The sequence below is a fragment of the Triturus cristatus genome, chromosome 6 (genome assembly GCF_964204655.1).
Source record: "Triturus cristatus chromosome 6, aTriCri1.1, whole genome shotgun sequence".
NCBI classification, from domain to species: Eukaryota; Metazoa; Chordata; class Amphibia; order Caudata; family Salamandridae; genus Triturus; species Triturus cristatus.
Genome location: NC_140589.1, coordinates 635,440,387 through 635,467,136, shown reverse-complemented (window position 1 = coordinate 635,467,136; position 26,750 = coordinate 635,440,387). Strand labels below are relative to the sequence as shown.

At 43.0% G+C, this 26,750-nt stretch overlaps 1 protein-coding gene across 2 annotated transcripts in view; it reads left to right on the top strand.

Annotated features, from left to right (window-relative positions):
• KLHL32 (kelch like family member 32) overlaps nt 1-26,750 on the top strand; it is an 816,038-nt gene that overhangs the window by 295,379 nt on the left and 493,909 nt on the right. For both annotated transcript variants that reach the window (XM_085611126.1, XM_085611127.1), the window contains exon 5: nt 20,909-21,007. In XM_085611126.1, coding sequence (XP_085467252.1) covers nt 20,909-21,007 — 99 coding nt within the window. The remainder of the gene's footprint in view (nt 1-20,908; nt 21,008-26,750) is intronic.

The window sequence follows — 26,750 nt, the reverse complement described above, 5'->3', positions numbered from 1 at the left end:
TCTTTACACATTCCAGTGCTGCTGATCTTCCAAAGAAGCCCCTCGGTAGTATTTTAAGAGAGGTTAAATATTAAACCTGCGTCGTTTCATGTCCGAAAGGAGCACCCCTTTCCTCACCACAGAGGAACGGAATTCGCCATGAAAGCGCTGCAGCTGCTCTGTGTGCTCCTCGGCCTGTCCCTGGGCGTCCACGCACTGGCGGTGACCACTTTCGTTGTTCTTTGCAGTGCCAAAACTGTACTGCATTTAGCATCTAAATAGCGCTTCATAACTTGTATTCTAAAAGTGCTGCTAACTTAATTTGGGGGCGCTGGTATAGTGCTAAGTGTAACGCTGAAAGTTTCCGGGCTCTTGTTGAGGATTATTACTCTCGAAACATGGAAACGCTGTTCAAATTACAAACCTAGGTAGTGTACATTCCCGTTCTCGAGAGGGTGCGTACTTCAGTCCACGTCGATCGGTTTCTATTCTTGCACGAATTACAAATTCGTCAAGCATAATTCTTGAAACATTTGCTTCTGCAGGCCAGGGGGCAGAGGAATGGGGATTAAATGGTCCGCGCGGATGACATCACAGTCAAGCATTACAAATGTAATATTGTCCAACTTTTCCGCCTCACCTCTTTCAAATGTCACCAGCCGCCACTGGAACACATTAATCAGCTTCTGTAGATTTGTCTTGTGGTCTGAACCTGATATAATTGGCAAGTCAGCTACAAAGTAGATTGTTAAACTATTAGGGGCGGGGAGGAGTGGGAAGCAACAAAATAATGTATTGGTCTGCTGGCCTTGTCTTTTGTGTGCCCAATATTTACAGTAATAGGTAATTGATGAATGAACGTGTCCCTGGGGTGGGTAATGCTCCACTCCCTTCACTCTATGCTGAAAGTTCAGGTTGGGACTTTTTCCTTTGAATGTGTTTCCTTTACAGTGGTGAAAGGAACTCGCCCCGCCCTGTAATTGTTTTCTAGCGGGTTGGAAGCCGAGTTAAATTTTTTGTTCTCCAGCTCTTATTATTGGAAGCTATTGGCTTATTGTACTGAACCAGACTCCAGTCTTGCCTTGGGTGGGAAGACTCCTCCCTTATCTGGGTAAAACATAGGGTAGCTAATTTTATCTGGAGATGGTGGAGACCAAGGGCCTGACTCCTGCTGCTAGGACTGTGAGCACTGCTCTGATCCCAATAAAATAAGCATGAGATTGCAAGTTGGGAAATAGATTCATTTGTGCCAGTTGTGGTGCCGGAAGAGAAATGTCAGGCAGGTAATCTGACGATAATAGAAAGGTATACAATGAGATTGGTGAATTAATTGGCTGCGAGACTTTATAGAAAATATGGTTGTTATTTTGTTAATCGACATAATAAAGTTTATATGTGTTCAGATTGTATTCTATAATGTATTTTCTTATCCGGAATTAAAATTGACAGAAATATGTATCCACATAACTAATGTTTTGTATATATAAATGAAAGGAATCCATATCTAATGGCACAATGTGATGAACCCGCATAATCATAAGGGGAGAAAAAAGTTTAGCAGCGATTGCTGAGATTTTGATTTATATACTTTCCTGCCACCTTGTGGTTCTTATTGAAAATTACATTCATAGTATATCTTTTTATGACCACCAAGAAATAAGAGGAGGTTTATCAATTTACAAATTAGACTATAACTAAACAAGCATTGTCAAAGCCAATAGTTCTGTCTGGCTGCATTTGTAGTTATAAGCCATACCTATTTCCTTAGTCTCTGCTTGGTGTACATTTCATTCGTTTTGCTTCTATTAACTCATTGGTTTATTGATGTCATTCATTGTTTTATTGGGGTTTTTTTCTCGGTTATTTAATTGCTGGCGAACCCTCTTTGTTTGGTAACTGTTGCCTCTTCTCGTTGGTCCTCTCAGTACATATGTTTTTTTATGTGCTCATGATGATTGCCGATATTAGTTCAATGTGCAGAGTGTAGTTAACTCATGCGGAGTGAGACATTCGATCGCACTTCAGCACAAAACACATGCTCTTTAGTGTGGCAGGGCTATTCTTCGGAAGTGCAGTGCTGAACCGCCAATGTAAGCCACTTACTGATAATAATTACTGGAAGTGCAGCACAGAGTGAGTGAAATGGAGTGCACAGAGGAGGGTATATTCATTCAAAGTGGAGGGTACAAACTCTAATGTGAAGTGCAGTGAGGGTGGGGTTATAGATTGGGAGTGCGTCCTGAAATGTATTTATTTATGCATTTTTATATAGCGCGGACTTTACCCGAAGGTGTCAGAGCGCTTCACCATAGAACCAGCTACATTGCATAAGGGCTTCAGAGTACTTGAATTACTTAAAAGATACAAAACAGATGAACTCTAAACTCACATAAGAATGGTAGTAAGTACATACGTCTACTACAGATAGTAGTGGTTAGAGTTATATATGTACAAGTTGCAAATTCACTCAAGATTACATTTTAAGAAAAGTTGAAACAATTATGCTTGGACAAATATATATTACATATTTACAGAGCAATAACTTCTCGCCATTGCTGAGGTTTTTACGGTGCTCATTTAGCCAGGCCTTTGAGGTGCTGCTGCATTCGCAGGCGGTGATCTAGGGCCTGGAGGGATCCCAGAGCTGGTGATGGCCGTAGGGGTAGAAGGCCGGGTGGTGATGGGCGAAGGCGTTGTGCTGGAGCCTGGGGCTGTTCTTGAACTCGTGCTGGGCGCCAACTATAGGAAGAGGGGGTAGCTTGGCGGTGTAAGGCATGAAGGCTCCATAGCCGGTGTAGGAGAAAGGTAGTCATTGGTTCGGTGCTGTGGGAGAGAGACTGCAGTAGTGGGAGACGGCCGTCTGGACTGCGCCCTGAAGTGACCCCCTGAGCAGGGTCGTCTTCCACAAAGGAACTCACCACTGTGAGTATAATCAGGGTAGGCCCTGCGATCAAAGGGAGGCCACCAACTTAATCCTGGTGCTAGGGGCTGTAGTCAGGAGGTATTTGGGGTGATAGAGTGGGGGGGCAGGGGCTGACCAATCCACAGGTCACCCCATAGCAGCAGCGAAAGAAGAAGGCACCAGCCCCTTGAAACTCACAGCTGCAGTTAGAAGAGGACAGTCAAAGTGCTCTGGGCAGGGCCAGATGTCTGTGCCCCCGATGTCGCCACTGTATATGTGGTGAGTCATGGGGGGGGTCTCTCAGGTCTATGGGCCCCCAACGTATTCTGTGGGCAGGCGGACACCTCCCTCGCAAAATATTACCGCTGCCGGTGCAGTCAGGACCGCCTCCGCGATCAGAGTAGGGGGGCGCCATCTCGACTCCGACGCAAGTGTAGGAGCCAGGATAATCAGCAGTCCCCTGGTTCTGCTTCTCACTCCCGGGCAGTGCTTTAAATGGGAAAAAATAAGTGCAGGTACTCATTAAAGTGAACTAGAGGTGTGGCAAGTGGGCGCGGCTATGGGCGGGGCTAAGGCCAAGGTATGATGATACATAACTTCTATACCAGTTGCAGCACATATCAAAACACAACGAAAATGCATTTATGTTAACAAAACAAGTTACATCATTACCCAAAATGAAAGCCAAACAGCATAACGTTAAAAATGTCCTTGTTTTGTAATATTTGCAACTTCTCAATGTCATACCGTTATATGTTGTTGTTTGACACAATGCTGTATATCCTCAAGCATGCACACACATAAAGAAACAAGCAGACATGTACACAAAAGCGGCTGAGCTAAGGACTACAGAAGCGCCTTGGCTGTCCGAGGCAGCTTCTTCTTGGTCAGCCTAGTGCTCACCAGCACTAGCAGCCAATTAGCTTACTTTTCATGAGTACTGGTACTCTGCTAGGCAGTAGCCAAGTCTCGGTATTAACATTGATAAAAATAAGAAGTGCCAGTACTCAGTACCTGTGAGGACCGGCCCATTTAAAGCACTGCCTCTGCCCTTTACCCTATGGCCAGGCTCTTCCTGTCTCTTGCTGGTTCAGTATCTTTACATCCACACCTCTTCTCCGTTCTCGATTCACCTCTCATTTCTACCCAGCATCCAACCTTCTCTCCTTGGTTCTGCCCCTCTTACTGCCACCTCTAGCTTACTTTCTGCACAAGTCTCTTACATTTTGTCACTGTTTCTTCCTCCACTTGCCTCATCTTCTCTCCTCCATGATGTACCCATACCCTACATTTGCCACCCGGCCAGTAATTTGTTGCCCTATATTTCAATATGTGTGTTGATAAAGCACACTTACTGTTGAGGCCTGTAGTTTTAAATAAAGACTTGCAAAAAAAAAAAAAAACTTGCTAAATCAGAATTGATATTTTTCCCAGTAAATAAAAGCATAAATCATTTTTTCACTTCAAAAGTACAAAACTATTTCCAAGCTCTGTGTGTGTGTGTGGGTGTGTGTGTGACTGTGTGTGTGACTGTGTGTGTGACTGTGTGTGCGTGTGTGTGACTGTGTGCAAGTGTGTGTGACTGTGTGCAAGTGTGTGTGACTGTGTGCACGTGTGTGTGACTGTGTGCACGTGTGTGTGTGTGCACGCATGCTCCGTCGCGCCCTGTAAATTCTGCAAGGCAGCTTTTTAAACTAAATTTCAGGCTAATGGTTAGTTCATCTCTCTTTATCAGACTGCTTCCCGGCATTAAAAGAGGCAATTCGATTATAATTGCATGTGGTTCTTCAATAGCTAAACCCATTAACTCAAGAAATACAGCAGATGTTTTACTTTACACAAATTTGTGTTAAAATACAATTTCTAAGGACCCATTTCAAAACTGAACAAATATCTGGTATTTTTATCTGAAAAAAGTGGCAATTCTATCTTCAGCTGTCACCTCACTATTTTTACATTCCTCCCTCCCCCTCCCTTTTACGTTCATATCGTTTTTCCCCAACCAGATCCAGTTCCTGGGGTGCAGCAGCATTCCCTGCTATGCTATTCATTGCTCTTTGGGCAGGGCTACCTTCACACCCATGGGTCCTTCGCTTTTATGTAAATGCAGTGATTAGTGTTGTTGGGAACATAAAGGAAAGCAGCTCCTGTGCTGAAAGAAACAAACTTAACAAAACCGGCTGCCACTCGCTTTCGTATGGCCAGTGCAATACCTTTATAGGACTGGATTAGTGACCGGCAGGCCCAGGCCTGGCTATTTCACGAACCTGATAGAAAGGAGGGGCGAGTGGGGGGGCTTGCAGCAGAATGGTTGTTGAACGCCTAATCAACAGTACAGGGTCTGCCTATAACCTGTCCTGTTAATCACAGCGTGATGCAAGCCCTCGCCAACCCCTGCAGTGTGGGGAAATTCTAATAGGCCCTACTGGACGTTGGCAGCGTCCCTGCAAAAGTCTATTTCAGAGGCTCAGTGCGACTTTGAAATGCAGAGCGGCATTTGTGGCGATAGCAAACCTTAGCCTGTCATGCCATCAATCAGGGTACCGGTACTGTCCCTGACTAAAAAAAAGTGCCGGTACTGACGGGTAGAAAATTTGGAAGTGAGTACCGGCCCATTTAAAGCACTGCTCCCGGGTGTCTTTATGTGCACCGCCAGTGTCTCCGATATATTGGCATGCCTCTCCTGTGGAAGCGGGGAGGCGATGGCTGCTGGGTGAGTCCAAGGAGATCGCGGGCCGTGATAAGCTTTGTCGCCACTGCCCGTGATCCGTCGTGACCCGGAAAATCTATGATATAATTAATTGATTATGCGGCGGGGGAAGGATGTGTTCATAGTGATGGATGGAACTACATATTTAATGTATAAAAAGCTATAAATGAATGAATGAATGAACAGTGAGTAAACAAAACAAAGATTTGGGTGTAATTTGAAGTGCATGTGTGGTATTTATCAATACATGAATTGTACGATGTGAGTACAATTTAAGTGCAGCATTGCTGTTTGGGTGGAAGGCGCAGCATTGTATGGCTTTACAAAGAAAAATATCATTAAAAAACTCAGTCAAGCACTGATGTGTGAATTTGGAGGATGGAATTGAATTGTTTAAAGTGCAACTAAGATCTGTGAATTTAAAGTGTGGTGGTGTTGTGTGATTTTTAAAGTGCATTAGACAGGTGCGCATTGAAAGAACAGTAAGGTGTACTAATATGATGCGCAACAGCAATGTATACATTTTAAGTACCAAAGGGGTATATGAGTCTAAAGTACAGGACGTGCATAGATTTAAAGTGCATCCGGGTAAAGTTCAAGTGCAACGGTGGCTGTATGAGTTTAAAGTGCACAGATGCATGAGCATTCACCGCAGTAGGGTGTGGATGTCTGAGGTACAACGAGTTAGAGATTAACTTAAAGTATAGGCATGCATCTGCAACACATATCTATGTGAAGTGTAGTTTTTAGCCTGCAACTCAGTTAATTATTTAAAGTGCATCTAGGATCCATTAATTTAAAATGCGGTGGTGGTGTATGATTTTAAAGTGCATCGGAGATGTATGCATTTAAAGAACAGCAAGTTATACTATGGTAGTGAGCAAAAGTAATGTGTACGGAACATGGGTTAAAGTTTCAGGACATGTATACATTTAAAGTGCAGTGGATTCAAGTTCAAGTGCAGCAGTGGTTGTACGAGTTTAAATTGACTTGGAGCTGTAGGACTGTTCGCTGAAAAAGGGGTGGTGTGAACGTTTGAAGTGGAGAAGGTAAGGGATTCATTTAAAGTGTTGGCTGCATCTGCCACACATAGCTATGTGGAGTGCAGCCTTCCCCCTGCAGCTCACACACATGGAACTGGTACTGCTCCTACGTCCCCTGGCTGCCTTGGACGCAAAGCGCCAGGAAAGAGCAATCTGTTTCTAGTTTCCACCTCTGTGAATTCAAAGATAGTTAGCCTGAGGCCTAGCTCAAGAGAGCAGCAACCGCCGACTCCACTAAGCTTCCTGGAAGCTTTGATTATTGGCTGCCGGACTGGACACACTGTGTGACGTTCTGTGCAGTGTGTCAGAAAATTATACCGTCTGCTAGTAATATTTAAACGTTTTTTAAAACAGAGAGGGAGTCGTTGTGGTGTAAACTCTGGTAAATCTTCTCTGGCCTGCCCATGTGTTTTATAAATACCCCAAGAATGCTAACAATTCTTTGCAGTCATTCAGGTTCGCATTTCTGTCCCAGGACCTGCAACTAACTACTGGTCCACTGTAGTTAGATTTCACTTCATAAACTGGAGTGTGAAATAACAAAGGCCTACCAGATAATACCCCTGGCTGTGTTGGTTGTGAGAGGACATATGGGCGTAGTCATTACTGGTGCAGCAGGGGTGATGGCTTCAGGGCCTTGAGCTCTGGTGGTCCCTCTGCATCCAAATTAGGGATATTTTAACTTCTGAACAGCGGGCTAATGGGTCCTATTTCACATGTTTGCATTATGGTCCAATGGCACCCTTTCTTGCCCATGAATGGACGGTTTGGTAGTTGATATGCAGGTAGTAACTAATGTTAATGTTTATCTGTTGTAGTGGTGGTTTTGCGATTTTATTAACATGCATTTTTAAATTAATTGTACTTTAATAATGCTATCTCCGGTGATGTCATCAAATTCAAAGGTAACAATGTTACTTGCGATGTCATCAGGGTCAAATGTCATAAGATGTCACATCTGCCATGCTTGTCCCTTTGGTAACTGGGTGAATCGTCGTCCATGCAGTGGCCTCAAATGCTCTTTTTTGTTTTATCAACGCTTTATGCCTCCCAAAGTTGGCAGATTTTGTTCTATCGTGGTGGCAAAATTGCCATAAAAGAAATGCAATTGTTTTGGAGTGTTCAATATTTAATGAATCTATGTCACAAGTTCCCAGGACCAGATAAGTCCAGGATGGTTAGAGAAGTCCTCGGTCGGTCAGGTAGAAAGGACATGTCCTCCTTCTTTTATATATTTTAACCAAACAGAGTATCCTTCCCGTTATTCCTTTGTTATACCCCACCAGGGATGGGGGGACAAAGAAAATGAGAACAAACAAAAATGGGTTTAGGCTTCCTATGTGCACAAGCCGGGGAGCACGACTAAACGTATGTTCCAACTGGGAAGGACCTTTGACGAATGTGTGGACTACAAGGCCTCCCTCCTGCGCTCCCATGAGAATCATTAACCCCGAGTTGTTGGGGCAATTCCTCATCCATACCGGTGGCAAGTATTAGGCTTGCTATTTTTAATTTATAGTGCACGTGACAAATGGTACATTCACACTCACGTCTTTGGGGGAAGTAACCTCATTACGTCCCACCCTGACGAAAGCCCAGGACTTATTCAGGCCGTTAAGAAGGGCTGAAACATGTTGGTGTTGTTTTTAGAGCCATAAGACCATAACATCCTTTATACCCGTTCTTTGTATTTTATTCTTCCCTCCCACTACATTATTAAAGATTTCTTTAGGAGTGGGTGAGGAATTGTATCTTTAATAGTTTGCCCCCTTACAAAATATCTTTAAGTGCTCCCTGCAATATGGTTGAGCCCACCCCGACCTGTAGGAGTCGGGATGGCCTTATGATAAAGCATGTCGCTATTAGAGTGAGTGCGGGCAATTAAAAGAAAAAAATATTCTTTCTCCCTTTCCACCCGCAGTGGCGGGTTGACTCCATATATATTCTTTTGATCCTCTCATTAACACTATACTAGAGAGAGTCACCATTATACATATAGGAAGCTACACCCATTTTTGTTTGTTCTCTTTTTCTTTGTCCCCCCATCCCTGGTGGGGTATAACAAAGGAATAACGGGAAGGATACTCTGTTTGGTTAAAACAATATTTAATGAAGACATCAGCTACTATGTATGTTTTATATGTTTTTGTAATGTTTAAGCTTTGCTATCTAGGCCTATCCTGGTATACACTTCAAGTGAGAGAGTTTTTGGTGGGTGCGGGTAGTTGTGTATTGGGGGTTGATGGGTCTATCTCAGTGTTTCACAGGATGAGGAAAGGAGGACCACGCAATAATAAGAGTTTGACAAAGATAATAAAATGATTACCACACGCCCTAGGATAGTGATTATTTCTCTAGAAAGATGAAAAGAGCAGTGCTATAATAACAGTCTCCAAGCTGATTAAAAGAGTATCACCTCTCAAAGCTTAAGAAGTGCACCCTTGTTATGATCAAATTTACTAAGACAATGATAAGATTACCCCATTATTAAAAAATACTTACTAGCTCCTGAAATGATTATAGTCACAAGCTCTTGAATGATGAAACATTTCCTGGTATTATAATAGCATTTCATAGCATGATGCTCTAAACCATACATTTTCCTATACTTGCTATGACAATTAAACGTGTTTTTCCCATATCAAGGAGAGGTGCATTTACAAAAATGTACTATAAACCTCCTTTTCATCCTCCATTTGCTTGTTTGTCTGAGTTTGACAGTTTGGTGGCAATGATGTGGCTGAGTGGTTAGACCAGTGTTTTCCAAACTTTTTATGTTGATGACACACTTTTTAGACATGCATCACTTCGCGACACGATAATTGAGCTTTACTAGCAAAATATATGATTTGTAAAATATTAACATACATACATTTCTAAGACTGCTGTCATTGAGGAATAACAATATGTAAATATGTTCAAGACTTAAAACAATTAAAATATAAACAGCAAAACTTACTATTTTGAATGAGCTGTATGAGGTAGGTTTTGAGAATGTGGAGCTTCAGGAGCCACGTCGCTGGTGATGCTGCTGTTGCCTCAACCCTGTGCAAGCTTGAATAGGTCTGCGGGAGTGGGCAGCAGCAGCAAGCGCTGCAGGAGCCACAAGCATGTGGAGCTGCATCACTGGCGATGCTGCTGTCGGCCCCCTCTGCATAACCTTGACAAGGGCCTGTGGCGTGTGGGAGTCTGCGGGGGCCGCAGCAGCGAGAGGCGCTGCAGTCTTTACTCACCGCCAGAGGTTCCACAGGTCTGCAGGAGGGCAGCAGCAGTGAGCGCCAGATGGCTGCTGACGATGGTACTGCCGGTCTCCCCCTAACCTGGATTAAACAGGACTGCGAAGGTTGCGCAGAGCTCTGCACTACAGGAGCCACCGACAGTCTACTCGCTGCCACTGCTGCCGGATGCTTCAACGGGTCTGCAGGAGGGTGGCAGCGAGCAGCAGCGATGCTCTGACTCCAATCACAGCTTGCTGCCAGCCATAGGAGACAATTACTCTTCCGCAGGAACAGGTAATGCGTCAGTAGCATGCGCAGTACCGTCCTGCAAGATGCCTAGACCTCGTTGCCTAGACCAGGTTGTGTGACACACCTACAGACAGCAGCCGACACACTAACGTGTCGCGGCACACCGTTTGGAAAGCACAGGGTTAGACTCTTAACTTGTTGATGTCCCAGAGTTATCTTATACTGTGTCTGGTGATATTGTTTCAAACAATTTTAATAAGACATACCTATCCTAATGCAGACAAATGTTGACGCCTAGTCCAAATAATAATAATCCATTTATACACCGCACAACGGCTTCAAAGAGAAGTACTGGCATTAGTGGAAATGAAGGCCTTCAGGTACTAAAAAGGGGGTCAGGTTATCAGAATTAATTAAAAAGAAAGGTCTTTAATTTATTTTTAATAATGGATTCAGAGGAAGGCGCACATAAAAACAGAGGGAAGGGAGTTCCAAAGTTTAGATATGGGAAATGAAAAAAATCCACCTCCTCTTTTTGCTTTGTGAACTTTAGGAACTTACAGCTACCTGAGATTGTTAGACCTGAGGGACCTATATTGATATCAAGGATTAAGTCTTTTTGATGTGAAGCCGGGGATTCAGGTAGGCCGAAATGCCCAAGTATAGGCTGTTAGCAACATCCAATCTTTATGTTGCTACGGTATGAATAATGGTCTTCTGGGTAGGTTCTGGGACTAGATGCAGCATTCTTTTTAGGGACATAAGTTTGGCGAAAAATGAGAAGAGATTTTTTGAATTTGAGGTAAAAAAGAGAGATTGCTATCAAATTTAATACCCGCAGTGGCCTAGCTATTCTGGCTACCATCTACTTGAGTCTAGAAAACAGTTATTCCCAAAGAAAATAATTTCTGTTCTATAAGTTTAATTTAAGATAGTTGTTGTCCATCCTCTTAGCTACACCTCTCAAACATTGCTTAAAAAATAGCCATTTCCTCGTTATTGTTCTCATGAAAAGACAGGAGGAGTTGAGTGTCATCTGCATATGAGATTACTTGTAAACTCCAGGATTCAATCGGCTTAGCCAGTGGCTCCAGATATATATTAAATAGATTTGGGCTCAGAGCAGAGCCCTCTAGGACCCTCTCTGTAACAAAAAGGGAAGGTTTAAATACAAAGGTGGCTACCAGAGCAGTACAACTGCTTTAAGCTCAGTAGAGTGTAGTGATCTATATGAAGGAGCCCCATCATACATGCAGACAAATCTAGAATGAGCTCAAATATTAGGGGTGAGGCAAAGTGGAAGTCAAGCTGGCAGCTGGCCCCAGCGGTTAATTATTTGTTTAATACAATTACAGTTGTATGTGAACTTAGTTAAGCTTTTTTGAGGGTGTTTCAAGAATATTTAGTTAATATCTGTAAGAATGTTGGGCACTGGTTGAGAGGGGGTGAGAACCCACACAAAGCAATAACCACAAGATTTTTCAGGGAGAACCACTAAAGTTACTAAATAAACCTGAGCTCAACCCTCTGGTAGCTGTAGCACAGAGCGGACAGGCTTAACTTAGAGGCAACATGTAAAGAACTTATGCAGTACTAAAACAGTAGTACACTCAAAACACCGCACAAAAATCCCAACAATAGAGTAAATGTTAATAAATGATACAATGCCAAAAACTCAAGTATCTAATAGAGGAAACCAGTGCTAATATTTTTTTAAGTTAAAATAGTGCCAAAAAGCGTTGAGCGCCAGTCATAGTCATCTGCTTGCACTTATCCGGTATCTATGTGCAAGTTTAGGCCGACTGCGATGGAGCACAGATTGGCTACAGAAAGCAGGTTTGACCCAGTCTGAAGTTTTATCTTTGGATTTCGTCTCTGAAATGGAAGTAAAAAATCCTCAGAGGGGCACAAATTGGCTACAGAAACCAGGTTTGACAAAGTCTGAAGTTTTACCTTTGGATTTTGTCTCTGAAATGGAAGTTAAAAATCCTAAGCGGGGTAAGGCAGCAAGCTGTGGCCAAATGGGGCTCCATGATATCGGAGAGGCGCTGGTCCCGATGAAGCCATTGACTTTTGGTGGGAAAGTTCCTAGTGGGAGAGATTTGAATTTCGTATCCAAGGAAGGTCCCCCTCACCGGCCAGATGGTTTTGGCTGTACGCCTGGTGAAGATTTCTGCCTACGGTATTAGTCTTTTTATTGGAACTTGGATACTTCCAGCGGGTCCAGGCTACAGGCTTTAACTGAATAGGGCTACACATACCCTCTCTGCGAAGTCCTACTGAATCTGATTTACTACGGAAAAGCTAAGCGCTACCTGAATCTTTGATCTAATGAAAACACATGTTTGCTGAATTGGATTGGCTTGGCAGGTTGGTCCAGTCCTCCAGAGGTTCTTGAAGCCACTGGAGAGGATAGGAGGAGTACACTTTGGCACCAGCCAAGGTTTCGTGACCTTGGGATGGCATTTGAGGGTCAAGACTCACTCCAGCAGAGGTCAGCAGTAGGGTCCAGGGTAGGTCCAGTTGGAACTGGTCAGCTGGGCAGTTGCAGAATAAGGCATCTTGTAGCTCGTTGTGTCCCTATAACTTGAGCAGGAGGTATGCCCTATTGAACTACTAGAGGGAGAGCAGGTGCAGCGTTCTAGGCTCTCAAGGTCACACACAGAATGTCCAGTCCTCTTCTGTCCACAGGTCCAGAAAGTTTTTGGAGGAAGCTACTTGGGATGCCATATTTATGCCTGCGCCAGCTTGTGGGTGGAGTAAACTCCTGGCCACTCCCTAACCAACATGATAAAAGGTCACAGGAGTACCCCTACCCTCTTTTGCTCCATCTCTTGCAAACAATCCCACAGTGCTACCCTCTACCTGAAGTTAAGATTGCAGAACCTTTCTTCCATTGTGCAGAGCTCCTGTGCCTACCCTAGACGCGTTGCCATGGAAATGAACAACCCCTCCTCTGTGGTCACTCTAAACTAGTTCTGGGGCAGCTTCCCTCCCACTGGGATTAGTGGCTCCCTGACTGATGTAACAAAGATAAGGGGAATCCCAGGTGCTAGCTATATCTGCCAGCGACAGGGTAGGCGTCTTTGAATTTACTCAAGTTCCTGGGTTCAGCCCACAGCCCATCCTGTCAAAGGAACAACACCACTTCCCCTTACTTAAGGTAATTTGTCCCCGCAGTGGAAACAAGTACACACCTCCATGAAGGGGTTTTCCCAGGTGACTGTTTGAGCTCTTGCAAATGGGCCTCCAGAACCTTTAGGCAGGGAAAAGGTAACTTTTTAAATGTACCTTTTCCAAAATATTTATAAAAATCCTACTTCACCAGTGAATTGGGCTTTGAATAAATATTTGAAAAAATGAAAGCATGAAATTTGTGTCTGTTTCCTAGCCAGAGATCATGTTTTTAAATGTGGTATTGTATTCCAATGCTTTCCAATGGAACAACCGGCCTTGCTACATTGAAAATAGTTTTTGAGGCTTTTTCATTGTGAAGACATTACATTTTTATGGGTCCTACTTTTAAATACCATGCACATTGCCTTATGGGCAATACGATCTAATTAGGGGTGACAATATTTAAAGGGTAGTTTTTGATTTCCCAAAAGGGGTCATTTTCATAGGTTGAATTTGCAGATTAAAAACTGTGCAGCCACACTAGTGATATATACCTGTGTACCACCTATATGTTATGGAAATGTGTCTATACATTGTTAAGCGGTTGGGTTTTTGGTTGTATTTTGCCTTTATTTTGGAACCTTAATAGATAGATAAATAAATGAAAACTGCTCAGCCAGGCTACAAATGGTAGATCTGCAGTCATGTTTGCACTGTCACTGCAATGGGTGGCACAGTGGGTGTGGCAGTCAGGGGAATGCCAATTTCATCATGTTAAAAGAAGGAGATCAGGCACATTACTGCTATTTAGCAGGGGTTATGTGCACAGAGTTATACAACCAGCAAAAATAGTCAAGGCAAAATTCTGAGGGTAGACCACGCAAAAGATGGTCATTTCCAACACTATCAAAAAGTAAACTGAGCAGTTGTGAAAACAACACTATGATCTGGCTAAAGTTATCTGCAGCTCACCTGTTGGGAGTTTGGGAGTAATTAACGGAGGAGGGGAGGGTAGAAGGGTTGGATGATCCCAAATACAACAAATAATGGACATACAACACACTGGGGAAAACATAAAGTTGATAGCCTGTGTACTTTTCACTTGTCCTTTCTCCATTGAAGAAGATGATCAATCGCCCCCTTCTCCTCCGCTGTAATCCCTATGTCTCTTTCTAGTACCACTTCTATTCCTACTCCTCCTGATACTCTGCCTGGTCCTCCTCCTTGTCCTGCTGGTCCAGGTATTCCTGATCCTATTAGTGGTCATGATTGGCCTCTGCTCTCCCGTTTCTCCTTCTGGTTTTCTGCGTTCTCTTCCTCCTTGCCCTGATTCTCCTCCCCATCCTGAATGCCTGGCCCATCATGGACCTCATCTTTGTCCTCCTACTTCACTAGCACCACCTTCTTGTATCTTTTGAACTGGTCTCTTGGATCTTGTTCCCTTGTTTTTTTCCTCCTGGTCCAAAGTTCCCTGGTCCTTAGTTGTATGGGGCTGTCCCTCCTTGTAGTCCTGCTCCCCATGTTGGTTCTGGTCCTAGCAGTTCTTATCCTTCAGTTTGTTCTCCTTGTGCTAGGTTTCCTAGTCCTTTTCCAACTCTTGGTCTTCTTGGACCTGCTCCTGGTCCTTCTGCTCGTGGACTTCCTGCTCCTGGACCTCATGGTCTTGGCCCTCTTGATCCTGGCCACCTGTGTAATCCTTGTTGCCCTACTGCTGCTGGATGTCTGCAATTGCATCTGATCCTCCTTGTCATGCTTGAGTTCCTCATCCTGTTATCCTGGTCTTTCTAGCGTTTGCCCTATAGTCCTTGTCTTCTGGTAGTCCTGGTATTCCTGGTGGTCCTAGTCCTGTCAGTCCAAGCATTCCTGGTTGTCCTCCTGATCCCCATCATCTTTCTTTGGTTACTCCTGCTCATCCTCCTGCTCCATGGCCCTGGCCTTTCAAAGACTCCTGCACATCTGTTCTGGTAAGTTTACTACTGGTCTTGGTCCTCAAGGTTGTGGGCATACACATTGTCTGGTCTTGGTCTTCCTGGTCACCCTTGTCTTTTTGGTCTAGATCCTCCATGTCTTTGGTTCTTCTAGTCTTGTTCACCCTGGTGCTCCAATTGCACTTAACCTTCCTGGTGCTCATGGCCGTCTTGCTACTCTTCCTGGCTCTCCTCCTCTTCCACCTGGTCCTCATCCTCTGGGCTTTCTCCATCATCATCCTATTCCTGGTTCTCTTGGTCCTTGTCCCCCTCGTTCTGAACCTCCTGGCCCAAGTCCTTGTAGTACTAGTCCTCCTGGTTCTGGCTGTCATAGCTGTCCTGATTCTCCTAATTGTCTTCTCTGCCTCTTGATGAACTTTCTTGTCCTCCTTGTGCTCCCGGCCTTCCTTGCTCTTGTCATCCTAAACATCCTTGTCAAGTGTCGGCCTGAAGGTTTCGGTTCTAAAAGTCTTGTGATCTTGGTCCTCCTGGTCTTCGTCCTCCTGGTGGACCTGGTCTGCCTTGTGGTCTTGGTCTTTCCTCTGTTCCTCCTAGTCCCCAATCGAAGGCAGCCAGGTACGACTGCCAGGCAGGAGCCGCAAGGCAGGGTATATCTTCCCCGTCCATGCACACTGTAACATGAGCTGTGCAGAAGTGCATGTGATGGGCATCATTTGTTTGCTTGGTGAATGGGAAAGGGTAAATCCAGTGCAGAAGGGTTCTTTAAAAGCACAGCTTAGACCTTTAGAAATGCTAATGACAAGTACTGCAGTGATGGGGCCCTGAACTAGTTGAAGAGATGCCCCAAAGCAACATTTACCATAACAAGTTAGTCCCTGCATCCAAGCCTTTCACTGAGGGTTTTTTGTCTTTTAACACGCATCCAGATTTTAATGCAGATTTAAATAAAAAAATAAATAAGGAGGTGCCAGCTGAGAACCATTGCAAACCCATTTTTATGTTTTGCTTTTCCTCAACACTGGCAGCACCAGATGGGCCTAAGGCACTGCCTGGGAACCCATCTAATTTTCTTCCCTGAAGCTAGTGCTCTTTAAGCAGGTGAGCTTTCTGTCACACAGCGCTTCATTGATGGTCCCCATCAAGTTTCATCACTTCCAGGCTCTACATTCTTGACCTTGTGCATGGCCACGCCTTAAGGTCTCCAGAGGTATCGCTCACTCCTGCTGGTCACTTGGTATTGAGGTTCTTACATCTCTGACTAATGCTTTGTCTTTGATTTGTGAGGCTGTGTTTTATTTTCTGGTTACTTCCTTGGAATTGCAAGTTCTTACTTTAGGTCTTTGTTCTTCTACTGTCAATGCAACTGATGGGAGCTCATATGCGATAGGAACTTTTTCATGTCCTACATTGGGTGGCAAGGTGCACATATATGCTGCTTATTTCCCAAGGTGCACACAAAACACAATTGGGGCTTGAAGGTGGGAGCTATTTTTCAAGATATCTCATTCAACCTACCACTGCCTTTTCTTAAGTTGGGAGATTCGGATGCTACACACCTTGAACATGTACATTCTCAGCTTAGCATTTGGGGCTGTGGACTTTCGGTGGGTAGAGTATACTAGAGAAAAGTCCATCTTGGCCTTTACTCTTTGTTTGCATACCAGTATTGCGTCATCCACAGAGCCCTGACGATGCACCTTAAGGCTGATCCACAGTGCAACCTGGCACCACTGTACCCCAATGCTCAGATACCCAAAAACCCTTACAATGCCTCCCAGACTGACTTGCTTCATGCCCTGCGGTTCATCGGTCCTAGAGATCTCGTGCTGCTCGTTTGACTTCATTTACAGGATCACTGCACTGGAAAATCGTAGTGCTCTCAAAAATTAATATGATGCAACAAATTCCAGCAGGGATTTTCAGCAACGTCCTCTTTAAAGTAAAATATTTTGGAGTTAACATATCTGCCCCAGAGATTTGCTCAACCCGCAGTTTCTCAGATTTAAATCCCAGAACCCCAAAAACCTATGCCGCCTGGGGCGACCCGCCCCTCGCACCCGCTTACTACGCCACTGCTGTGGATATGTGTGTGTGACCTCTAAGTCACCATTTCCTATTCCAGCGAGACAGCTCCTTCGATTTTCGATGCAGGGCAGGTGCTTTTTCTGTAGCCTGCTGATGTCCAATCCGTTCTCAATAAAGGTCTGGCGCTTAATATGGGCTCTACAGAGAGGTGTGTATGTTGTTTGTGTGTCCATGTGTGTTTAATCTGCAGATCACATGTTTCCCTCACAATAAATTACTGAGGATGTTAATGTGACTATTACAGCGGAGAGGTTGCGGCCTTACGGCCAGAGCTGCCGACTTTGGAGCTGGGGAACCAGGTTCGAGCATCTGCGTTGGCTCAGCTTCCTCTGGTTTTGGGCAAATCACTTAATCTCCCCGTGCCTTCCAAAAAATGAATGTGTCCTTGTGTAACGTAACTGGTTCTCATGTAAAGTGCTCCAATACTTTCGGGTCGAGTTTGCGCTATTTAAATCTGCAAAAAAAAAAAATCTTTATCCTGTAAGCAGGGTGGACTGAGACAGTAAAACAGACCCAGGTACCAAAGTAAAAGTAGCCATTAGTGAATTAGATACCTAAAAAGTGGCTCATGTTTGCAAATTGGGCAGTGTTGAACTTCTATAAGTGTTTTGAAATGTCTTAAGGAATCTATGGATTTGAACTTGCGGCTGGCAATGTTTGTTTCAATATCAGGTTAATCAACAGCAGACCAAAAAAAAAATCCACACACTGACCTGTCACACCAGCCCATCCGACACTGTCTGATTGCCCTATAGGGCAGTCCGACCCTGCCTGCAAGTCGGGTTTAGTGTGACTTCTACACAGATTTATCAGTAACCCGCAGGTAACAAGATCCAGCTCAGCTAGCTTCATAGGTCTGTGTATGGAAAATGCAAAGCATATGTTTGCATCTCTGCAGCCCTAATGTTGAAATCACCCATGATAATGATGGTGTATATAGTCAAGTTCAGCAATCTTCTCCCCTTACTTTGTGGTTTAAGCCTATGTGATGTGTCCCCATGCATTGTAATCCTTGGCTCGATGTTTTGAGACCTCGTTCAGAGTTCTTCCTGCGTATTTTGTTTATAAATTCAAGTGAAAAGGGAAAATGTTCCAGACCATTTATATCAGTGTTTTTTATCTGCTATATGTGTCACTGGCTCTGGGTGCAAAGATAGACAAGTCAGTGGTTCTGCATCAAGATGGCTGGAACACTAAAAAATATTTCAAAATCAAGTCACTTAAATGACCGCCATCCAGGATTAACAGGACATACTGGCCCCGTCCATCATTTTAGGGTCCAGGTGGCAAGGGATTTTCCCAGAATGCCATTCTGCTTAACATGAGACAAACGAGGTTGCAGTTGCCTTGTGTGAAGGGACAAAATTTAGAGAGATTAATTACTATTTCTAATGGTCATCATATCGGGGTACTAAACGTTAGGTGGTTGTGTCATAGAAAAGGGTTACTATAGTCACCAACTTTGGTATGAGTTTGGGCATTTAATGGATACACTGTTTCACCAGTGGAAATTAGAGAACTTGGATTTAAGGTCAGGGTATCATTCAATTTTGCTGGATCATAAGGGCTCTAGTTGCGGGTCAAATGATTTCAGAACCAGGGCAACTGGCTTCAGCCAACCAGATTCTTAAACTGAGGTTGAAAGGGTAAAACGCCTGTCTCTCAAGCTGAAAACAAGACAAACAGCCTACAAAGACTTGGTGTCCTAGAAGGTACTCTGCCATTCTTCAGTCCTTGTGCAACGAGGATGTTGTTGGACTGGTTATGACGAGTGCATCTCTAATGACCATATGGCACCGGTGAAGCTCACGTTTTTGGGACAGCCTCAATTGAGGCTTTAATTCAATTGAGCTTTACTTTCTGTCCCTCCTGCCTGGGGACTCATCCTCTCAGTGCCATTTCTGTGCTACTCCAGTTTCTCAATTTGTCACTATCCTCAATGCCGGCTAAGACCAATTACCTGCCTTTCTCAGCCTTCATGTAAGTTACAAAGTAAAAAGAGTGGCTCAGCTACAATCCTAGGACCAAAAAAAAGAAATGTCATGGAGCCTGTCATAGGAATGATGACAAAATACACCTGAAGTGCTCGACATATGCATTCTGTTCAAGAGCTCTCTGGCAGCTTCACCCATTATTTTCTTAATAATGCCAGGTTGGGTCCCCTTAATAATCCCTTCATCACTTTATACATTCTCTGTACAATTATTGATATGATAATGTTCAAATATACATTTGTAAGAAAAACTATCCAAAAGCTTTCACATCTCATTTTTATCCCTTTTTAGAAGAAGAGTAACCGGTGCATGCTTCATGATAGTTAGTGAAAAGGTTATACAATTGACCTGCTGTAGTCAGAACATAATAGAATTCATATTCCTGTGCAATATAATTTGTACAAATCTGAAGAGAAATTCTATAGGTCATGCCTACTTCTTTCCTCAGCTTGCCAAAAGTCCACAGGTCATTTTCTGATAACTCAGCTATTCAGACTAAAGAGGAAGTCCTCTTTTTTTCGCCGGTTTGCTCTCCCTTCTGTCTTATATAGCATTCTATAGTAATAATGCAAAACTCATTTTATCAATGTATAAACATCACTGTTTGTTGTACTTTATAAACTATACTCTTTATTTTCTACAGCCTGCACGCTAAAAGTCTTGCCTTTTTCTCACCCGAAACCCAGAACTCCCTTTTCGGTCTGAAAATGGCAGTCAACATTTTGATAACATTTATTGTATGCATCTTATTATTGTACAATCTCTCATTATTCGCCAAAGAGATATTTGGTGAATGAGTACGTTGTATTTGCCTTGTATGTCTCTATTTAGGCTGAACAACAGGATTTTACCTAGCTCCTTAAATATTAATTTTAAGTTTATGAAACTGCTCCCAAAAGTGATGAACCGTTCACCTTTCTATCCATGGAATGATGGATTGCTATCTGTTGAATATGACGTCATTTCGCTCTATACCTCAAACTTACATTTTACTTTCATTTACCCAACCTGTTATTTTGAAAAATAAAATATTAAGCGCTAGAGAGACATCGGGTATTTTACCTAAGCGATACCCTGTTGAAGAAACGACATACAATATAGATATATACAGAGTTTCAAGACACTTTATCCGTTATGTCGCATGAACCTTCCTTCGTCTAAGGTGGGACCTTTGTCAACATGTGAGCTCATTTTATTAATCATCAACAAAGTCGGGAAAGGTTATGTACTACTACGGTTATAATACCATATTCACATATACTGATATTGCAAATATTCACCTTCCAGTCTCATTTCAAAGGCTTCTTTGAGGGCAAGGTGTGAAGTAAATGTGCATGTGTGGGGCTAGGGGATAATGGAGTGATTAAAGGAGTAGGCCACACCTGCCTGCAAGGGACCTACATACTTTCAATTTTGTATCTTTTCTTTTCCTCCCACAATAAAAGTCAAACTTCAGAACAGTGGACAATATCAATGAACTTCATAAAACTATAGGAGTTAATATGGCAAGTGTTGTTTCCACAAGATTATCTACAAGTATTTTGTTGCGAATTAGAGTAGTGAACCACTTAACAAATGTGATAGAACTGTATATAAATGAATATTTTGTATACAAATGTTAATCTATTGAGTTTTTTCCATGTTAATTCTTCAGTGGAACAACGTTTGTTATTTGTTATTTAGATTTTGCTGGAGCCGGGCGCAATTCAGGATGTACTGGCAGCGGGGAGCCATTTGCAGCTGCTGGAGCTCTTAAATTTATGCTCCCACTATCTTATTCAGGTAAGACCTGTCCTTGATTTTACTTACACTTTATCCTAAGGGATTTTTTCTATTGAAAATACCAGGTTTTATGAAAAGTGTGTGGTAGTCCTAAATGAGTTAACAAAGTGTCTTCCAATCCACATGTAGTGGGCTATATTTGTTTTTGAATAATTATCGAGGGGTGCTTTTGTGCAGCTTGTATGGCATGCAACGATTCCCTACAGAAACTGCAGTAAATATTCAAAAGGGAGAAGACAACATTTGAATCAAACTTTTGTGATGCTCAGAAGAACTGCCTTTTTTGTAAAAGCTAGAATCAAGTGTCAAACTTTGTCTTAGTACCATTATAAGTTTGAAATAAAATCGCAATGAGCCAATATATTTTTATTTTCTGAAAACGTGAGTGGTAATCCCACAGGGGTAGGTAGATGACCTTTAAATGTTTTTGTCTGGGTTGTGAGAACATCCAAGTCTGAGGGTTTTGGGGCAATCAGAAGCTAGTGTGCGCACATTGTGGCACCTGGTGTCTTTTGCTTCTGGGATCCTGGGGCCTCCGTACTTCAGACCTTTAAACAGGAGGATCAAGTATTCTTTTTAGCACTTCACTCACAGGATAGCAAGTCCGAGCAGTCGAAGGCTTACTCAAGAATGTACGATAGGGTAGATATTCAGAACGCAGAAGGCAAACAAATAACATTCAATAATTCAGTCTCAAGCCTGTGTTTTTTCTTCATAAAGAAAAAGTTATTTAATACACACAAAACTAACTACTCCACACAAAATTACAATTATATACAAATTTGCAGGTGAAAAAAGGAATGGGAACCTATTTTAATGGGCTGAAAAGTATATGGGCACAAGGTAAAGAAAGGTCACAGAAATAACTCCCTAAATGGAGTCTAGACCCCATAGTTCTGGGGCAGCTTTCATGTTTTATGCACCAGCAGACTTTTACTATTACCTCCTTATATGCCTATAGCAACCGTGGAATGCAGTCATACAAAGTCAGAGCTACTGGCTGTGTCAAAGTGCATTTACCAAGCATTAAATAATCAGAAAACACACATTACTATACCTATGGACAGTTCAAGATGTCACTACATTTCTGAAATATATCTGCTTTTCACTATTGAAAAGCCATAAATATGTCATTGTCACAGCTTTAATAGTAACATTCCAAAACAGTGAACATTTAATTGAAAACCATATTTTTATTGTTGTACCCAGTTGCTGGGCCACCTTTAGAGAATCACAAACTCAAAGGGCCCACATACTCTTAATTTTCACCTAAAGGTAATCTATGGGAGCACTCAAAAGCAACCTACGTCAGTCAGTGGCGTAACAAAATGTTAGGCCCCCCCCTCCAGACCCAGCCAGGAGCTCCCAGGCCATGGGCCCGCTGCCCGTGCACAGTGCCAACCTAGTCTATCTACTGTGCTGAGGGGGCCCGCGTCACCTCACTAATGCCAGGGTCCCTAATTCCATACCTCAGCAGACCTAGAGGATTCCTTTTAAAATCGAGTTAGTGGAATACTAGAAGTTACACCACCCAAGAAGAATGAGGAAATGTTTTCTTTGATTATCATCACAGTTTTAAGACCTTAGCAGTCCATCACCCATTTATTCTGAATCACATCCGCCTCAGTGCTACCTGACGGCATATGTCAGGCTGAGTCAGACAAGCTTTGACCTCTTATAAGAAAGTCATACTCATGAAGGCATTCATTCTTAGACTAAAAGTCGAGTCATTTATTGGCTCCACAAGTGTTGCACTTAATGAAAAAAGTGAGATTGTTTTTGTTCAAATTATCCTTTATTTATTTTGGCACACATATTATCCAGTAGCCTTTGCTCAGTTCCCAGATTGTGCCCTAAACTCCAACAAACACACTTTTATAATGTTTAAATATTTTTTACAAAATGCTTTCTAAGTTTGTGTCAATCTGATTTTAACCAAAAGATCAAAGCAGAAGCCCTTATAGGATGCCCTTCTGCAAACCAGCTTTCCAACTTTCCAACAGTTCATGAACAATGAGTACTTCTGCTTGACAGAATTACAGTGCATTAGTTGTACAGTTATACAAGCAGACATTGAGCACCTGGCTATGCCCTTACGTTTTCCCCCTAATTATTGGGACCTTTTGGTTGTAGAAGAGTACAACATTTGGGGATTTTTCCACATCTGCAATTTTCAGATATAAAAAGGTAAACGGTATTTTGCATGAAAGTGCAGCATTTACTTTACCTTTTTTAAAAGCTTTTATTTTTCTCAATGCTTCACAGCATTGACAAAAAACGTTGGCAAAGTCAGTATATCGTAAAGGCAAGAGCTAATGGCTTTACCAATGATTGTTATTTTTATAAATCAAAAATGTTTTCTCCAGATATATATTTCAAATCACAATGTTACACTAGCATTTTATGTAAGTTTCGATGTACACAATATCAATTCAAGGCATCTACAGTGCAAAGAAAGGTATATGGGATTCAGTAAAACAGGCAGCGCAAGTCACCAAAAGATGAGTAAAGTTTAAGGGGAAGTAACACAGACAATACAGAAATTATACGAATGGGCAGGGATTAATATCAGTCAGTCAATAAGCTTTATTTCGATACATAAAATATCTTAAAAAGCAATGAGCAATACAGTCCCATAAAAACATGTAAGAATTTTCCAAGATACCAGTATTAAAAGCATTTACATAGAAAGAAGTCTTTGTTAAAAAAAAAAAAGAAAAAAAACAATTAAGAGTCATTAAAAAATTTAGAATCCATGTATGGTTTATGCCTGAAGAGGGAAGTATGCCTGGGCCAGAAAATAAGTAAAGCATTTGAGCATTATATTTTTTGGGAACTGGTATTCAAATTTCTCGCTCTGATATTCCATGCCCATCTAAGGAATTTAGCTGTAGCACAAACGTGTAGGTCCCTTGGGTCAGATCTTAAAATACGTAGTGCTACTTGGAAGTCACGAGTACCCAACACCCTACAGAGAGGTTTCAGCCACCGCCTTCTAGGTAATTTGTAGGCGGGGCAGGCAAACATAAGGTGCGGAAGTGTCTCTATTGCCGCCTCGCAGCTAGGGCATAAAAAGGGAGTTTGATGGGGTGGCTTCCAATGCCCAGTGTATTCTCGCAAGGGAAGGATACCTACCCTAAATTTAAAATACAAAGATCGGTCATAAGGATTTTGTATTAGATCCAGGTAGGGTTCAAAGTGCAATGTGTGTTTGTGCAGCATGAATTCCTCAGTAAGTCTACCGACCCTAGGGTTGAGGAGGTCATTCATGGCAACCCACCGCCAGTAGGCTTTCTTAATCTCTATCTTCGGCGGTGGTGAGTATCTATTAATCTAAGCCTCCTCAAACCCAATATCGTATAAAAGTTTTTTCACCCCTTTTAACCAGTGAATCTTGTGCCACCCATCCATATCCATTACCTCTCTAAGCCCTGCTGCGTAATTAGCTAATTCTGGCGTCAACCACAAGCGGGCCCACAGCAAGAGAGGACGTAGTCTTGCTGTGTCCCCAATCAAGTGGCAACCAAGATCGTATAAAAGGGGCTTAGTGGGTGTCCTCTGAGGGAGCATCAATAGGTCCTTCAGGAATTTGTTCTCTGATCTAGAGATCTGGTCTGTGTTAGATAGGCCCCACAGTTCAGCACCATAGAGTGACGAGCTTACCGCTCTGACCTTGTAGATTGTTAGTGCGGGGGCGATTGGTTTGGTTGATGAAGAACGATGTTCTTTCAGAATGGCCCCCACCACCCTTTTATGGCACAGGAGCATTTTCTGCACGTGTGATCTCCAAAGCATAGAATCAGAGAAACGAATTCCCAGATAGTCGAATGTAGAGAGAGAATTCCTAAATGTTTTGGGTGGATTTAAGACGAGGAGCTTTGTTTTCTGGATGTTTATGGTCAGCCCTCTAATGCTGCAAAACTTGTCGAAACTATTTCAAAGAGTCTGCAGGCCCTTTGAAGTTTTTGAGATAAGCAGGGATTAATATGTAAACTAGGAAGCAATGATTTTGAGTGATGTTAAGAGTTTCTTGAAGGAATTTTCAGATTAAATCTTGCAATCAGCTAGGCCCGGTAAAGACTGGTAAGCATTCCCAATATGGCATGATATGACCATTGAGGTGGTCCAGGGAGCCAAGATGGCGAATGCGCTCCTCTAAAGCTCCGCTATCAATCCCCCTTAATCCATTATTTCTTTGCAAACAAGTAGGGTCGGATAAACACAGAATGCACCTATCGTCCCCTTACATGCTGCTGAGCAGATGAGAGCACCGGTGGCCAGAATAATGTGCTTGTTGAGATAATTAGCAGCCTTGATGGCAGCAGACACTGACGCTGGGCTGGGCCCGAGATGTGCTGCGTGGACCTAGAGGGAGTAACGCACAATGAAGAGTGACTCGGAGAGAGCTGAGCCGATACTGGCCCCGACCGGACTGTGCGATCCTGGCGGCGCGACTCTGCGGGCCATGCTGAGTGGACTAGAGCGACCTCAGCGGGGAACCGCCCAGCTGGGAAGAGGAGCAATGAAGCATCATTGCACTCCCAAGCCTAAGAGGTGTGGTAAATAATTTAATTACCGGGACTTAATTTGATACAGAAAAATAATAAATATAGCTCAGTAAAATAAGAGGCAAAATCCGTGATATTAGAGGTTCGGAATGGGCTTTATTCCAATGGACGATTCGAATCGTTGACTCCAGGTTCCATCACCACGGAGGTTCAGGAAGTGAAGTACATACTTTATTGATAAGTAATCACTTTTATACAATAGGCATTACAGTGAAGCAAATGCAGGAGGCGTAACAATTGATAGTAGAGATAAAACATACATGCGTAGCAAAAGTGGGCGTAACTGGGTGTAACTAAAGAACGTCATCAGGTATGATGTCATAATAGGGTGGTTCCATGAAAGAATTTCGCAATGTCAGCAGAAATACTTGACAGAAATGCGCGCGCAGCAGCATGACGTATGATTGACGTGCGACTAGGGGGTGAAGGGGATTTTGACATTTAACTCTACATGTGGCGACAGATGTCTGGAGGGTCAAGTCAACCTAATCCCAAATCATATCTAACATCCTATGTTTAAAGAACTATGTTATCCAAAAGAGAGGTCTCTTAGAATAGAATCTTATTCTATACTGACTATACTGACTGTTAGTGCGTGTACAAGCGTCTAAGTGTCTACACTAGATGCGAGGGCAGAAGTCTTCCATAATAATAAGGCTATGAATTACTTGCATAAAGACAGAGAAGCCGGGCCTCTGCTCGGTAGCTGGAAGAATGTTTACTTAAACTACCAGACAGGAATGCATTGGGCAGGGAGCGGAGCAGATAATTTCGAAGGTGAAATACAGTTTTTGGCAGGCTACAAGCTGATGTCAGGCACCGTTAGCTGCGCAGAGAATGAGGACAAAGTTCATGGATACAGATGCAGGCTCAGACTGGAGCTCTCAGAGGCAGAAGGCAGGAAAAGCTTGATGGCAGAATCAGGGCCTACTTGCCTGGACTGAAAAATAGCATAAGTGAACCATATAAAGCCGGTGGCCTTTCGTACTTAGGAATGGAATATCCGGCCCATTCATGGCGGATCTGAAAGAGGACATGTTAACGGTGGACGCACATGTATTTGCGTCTTCATAACTGGAACTGGAGGGAACATACATGTACTTGTGATTTATACATGAAACCGTTGGGGTCCAAGATAGGGGACATAACTGATCATAAAAATCCATATTTCCACA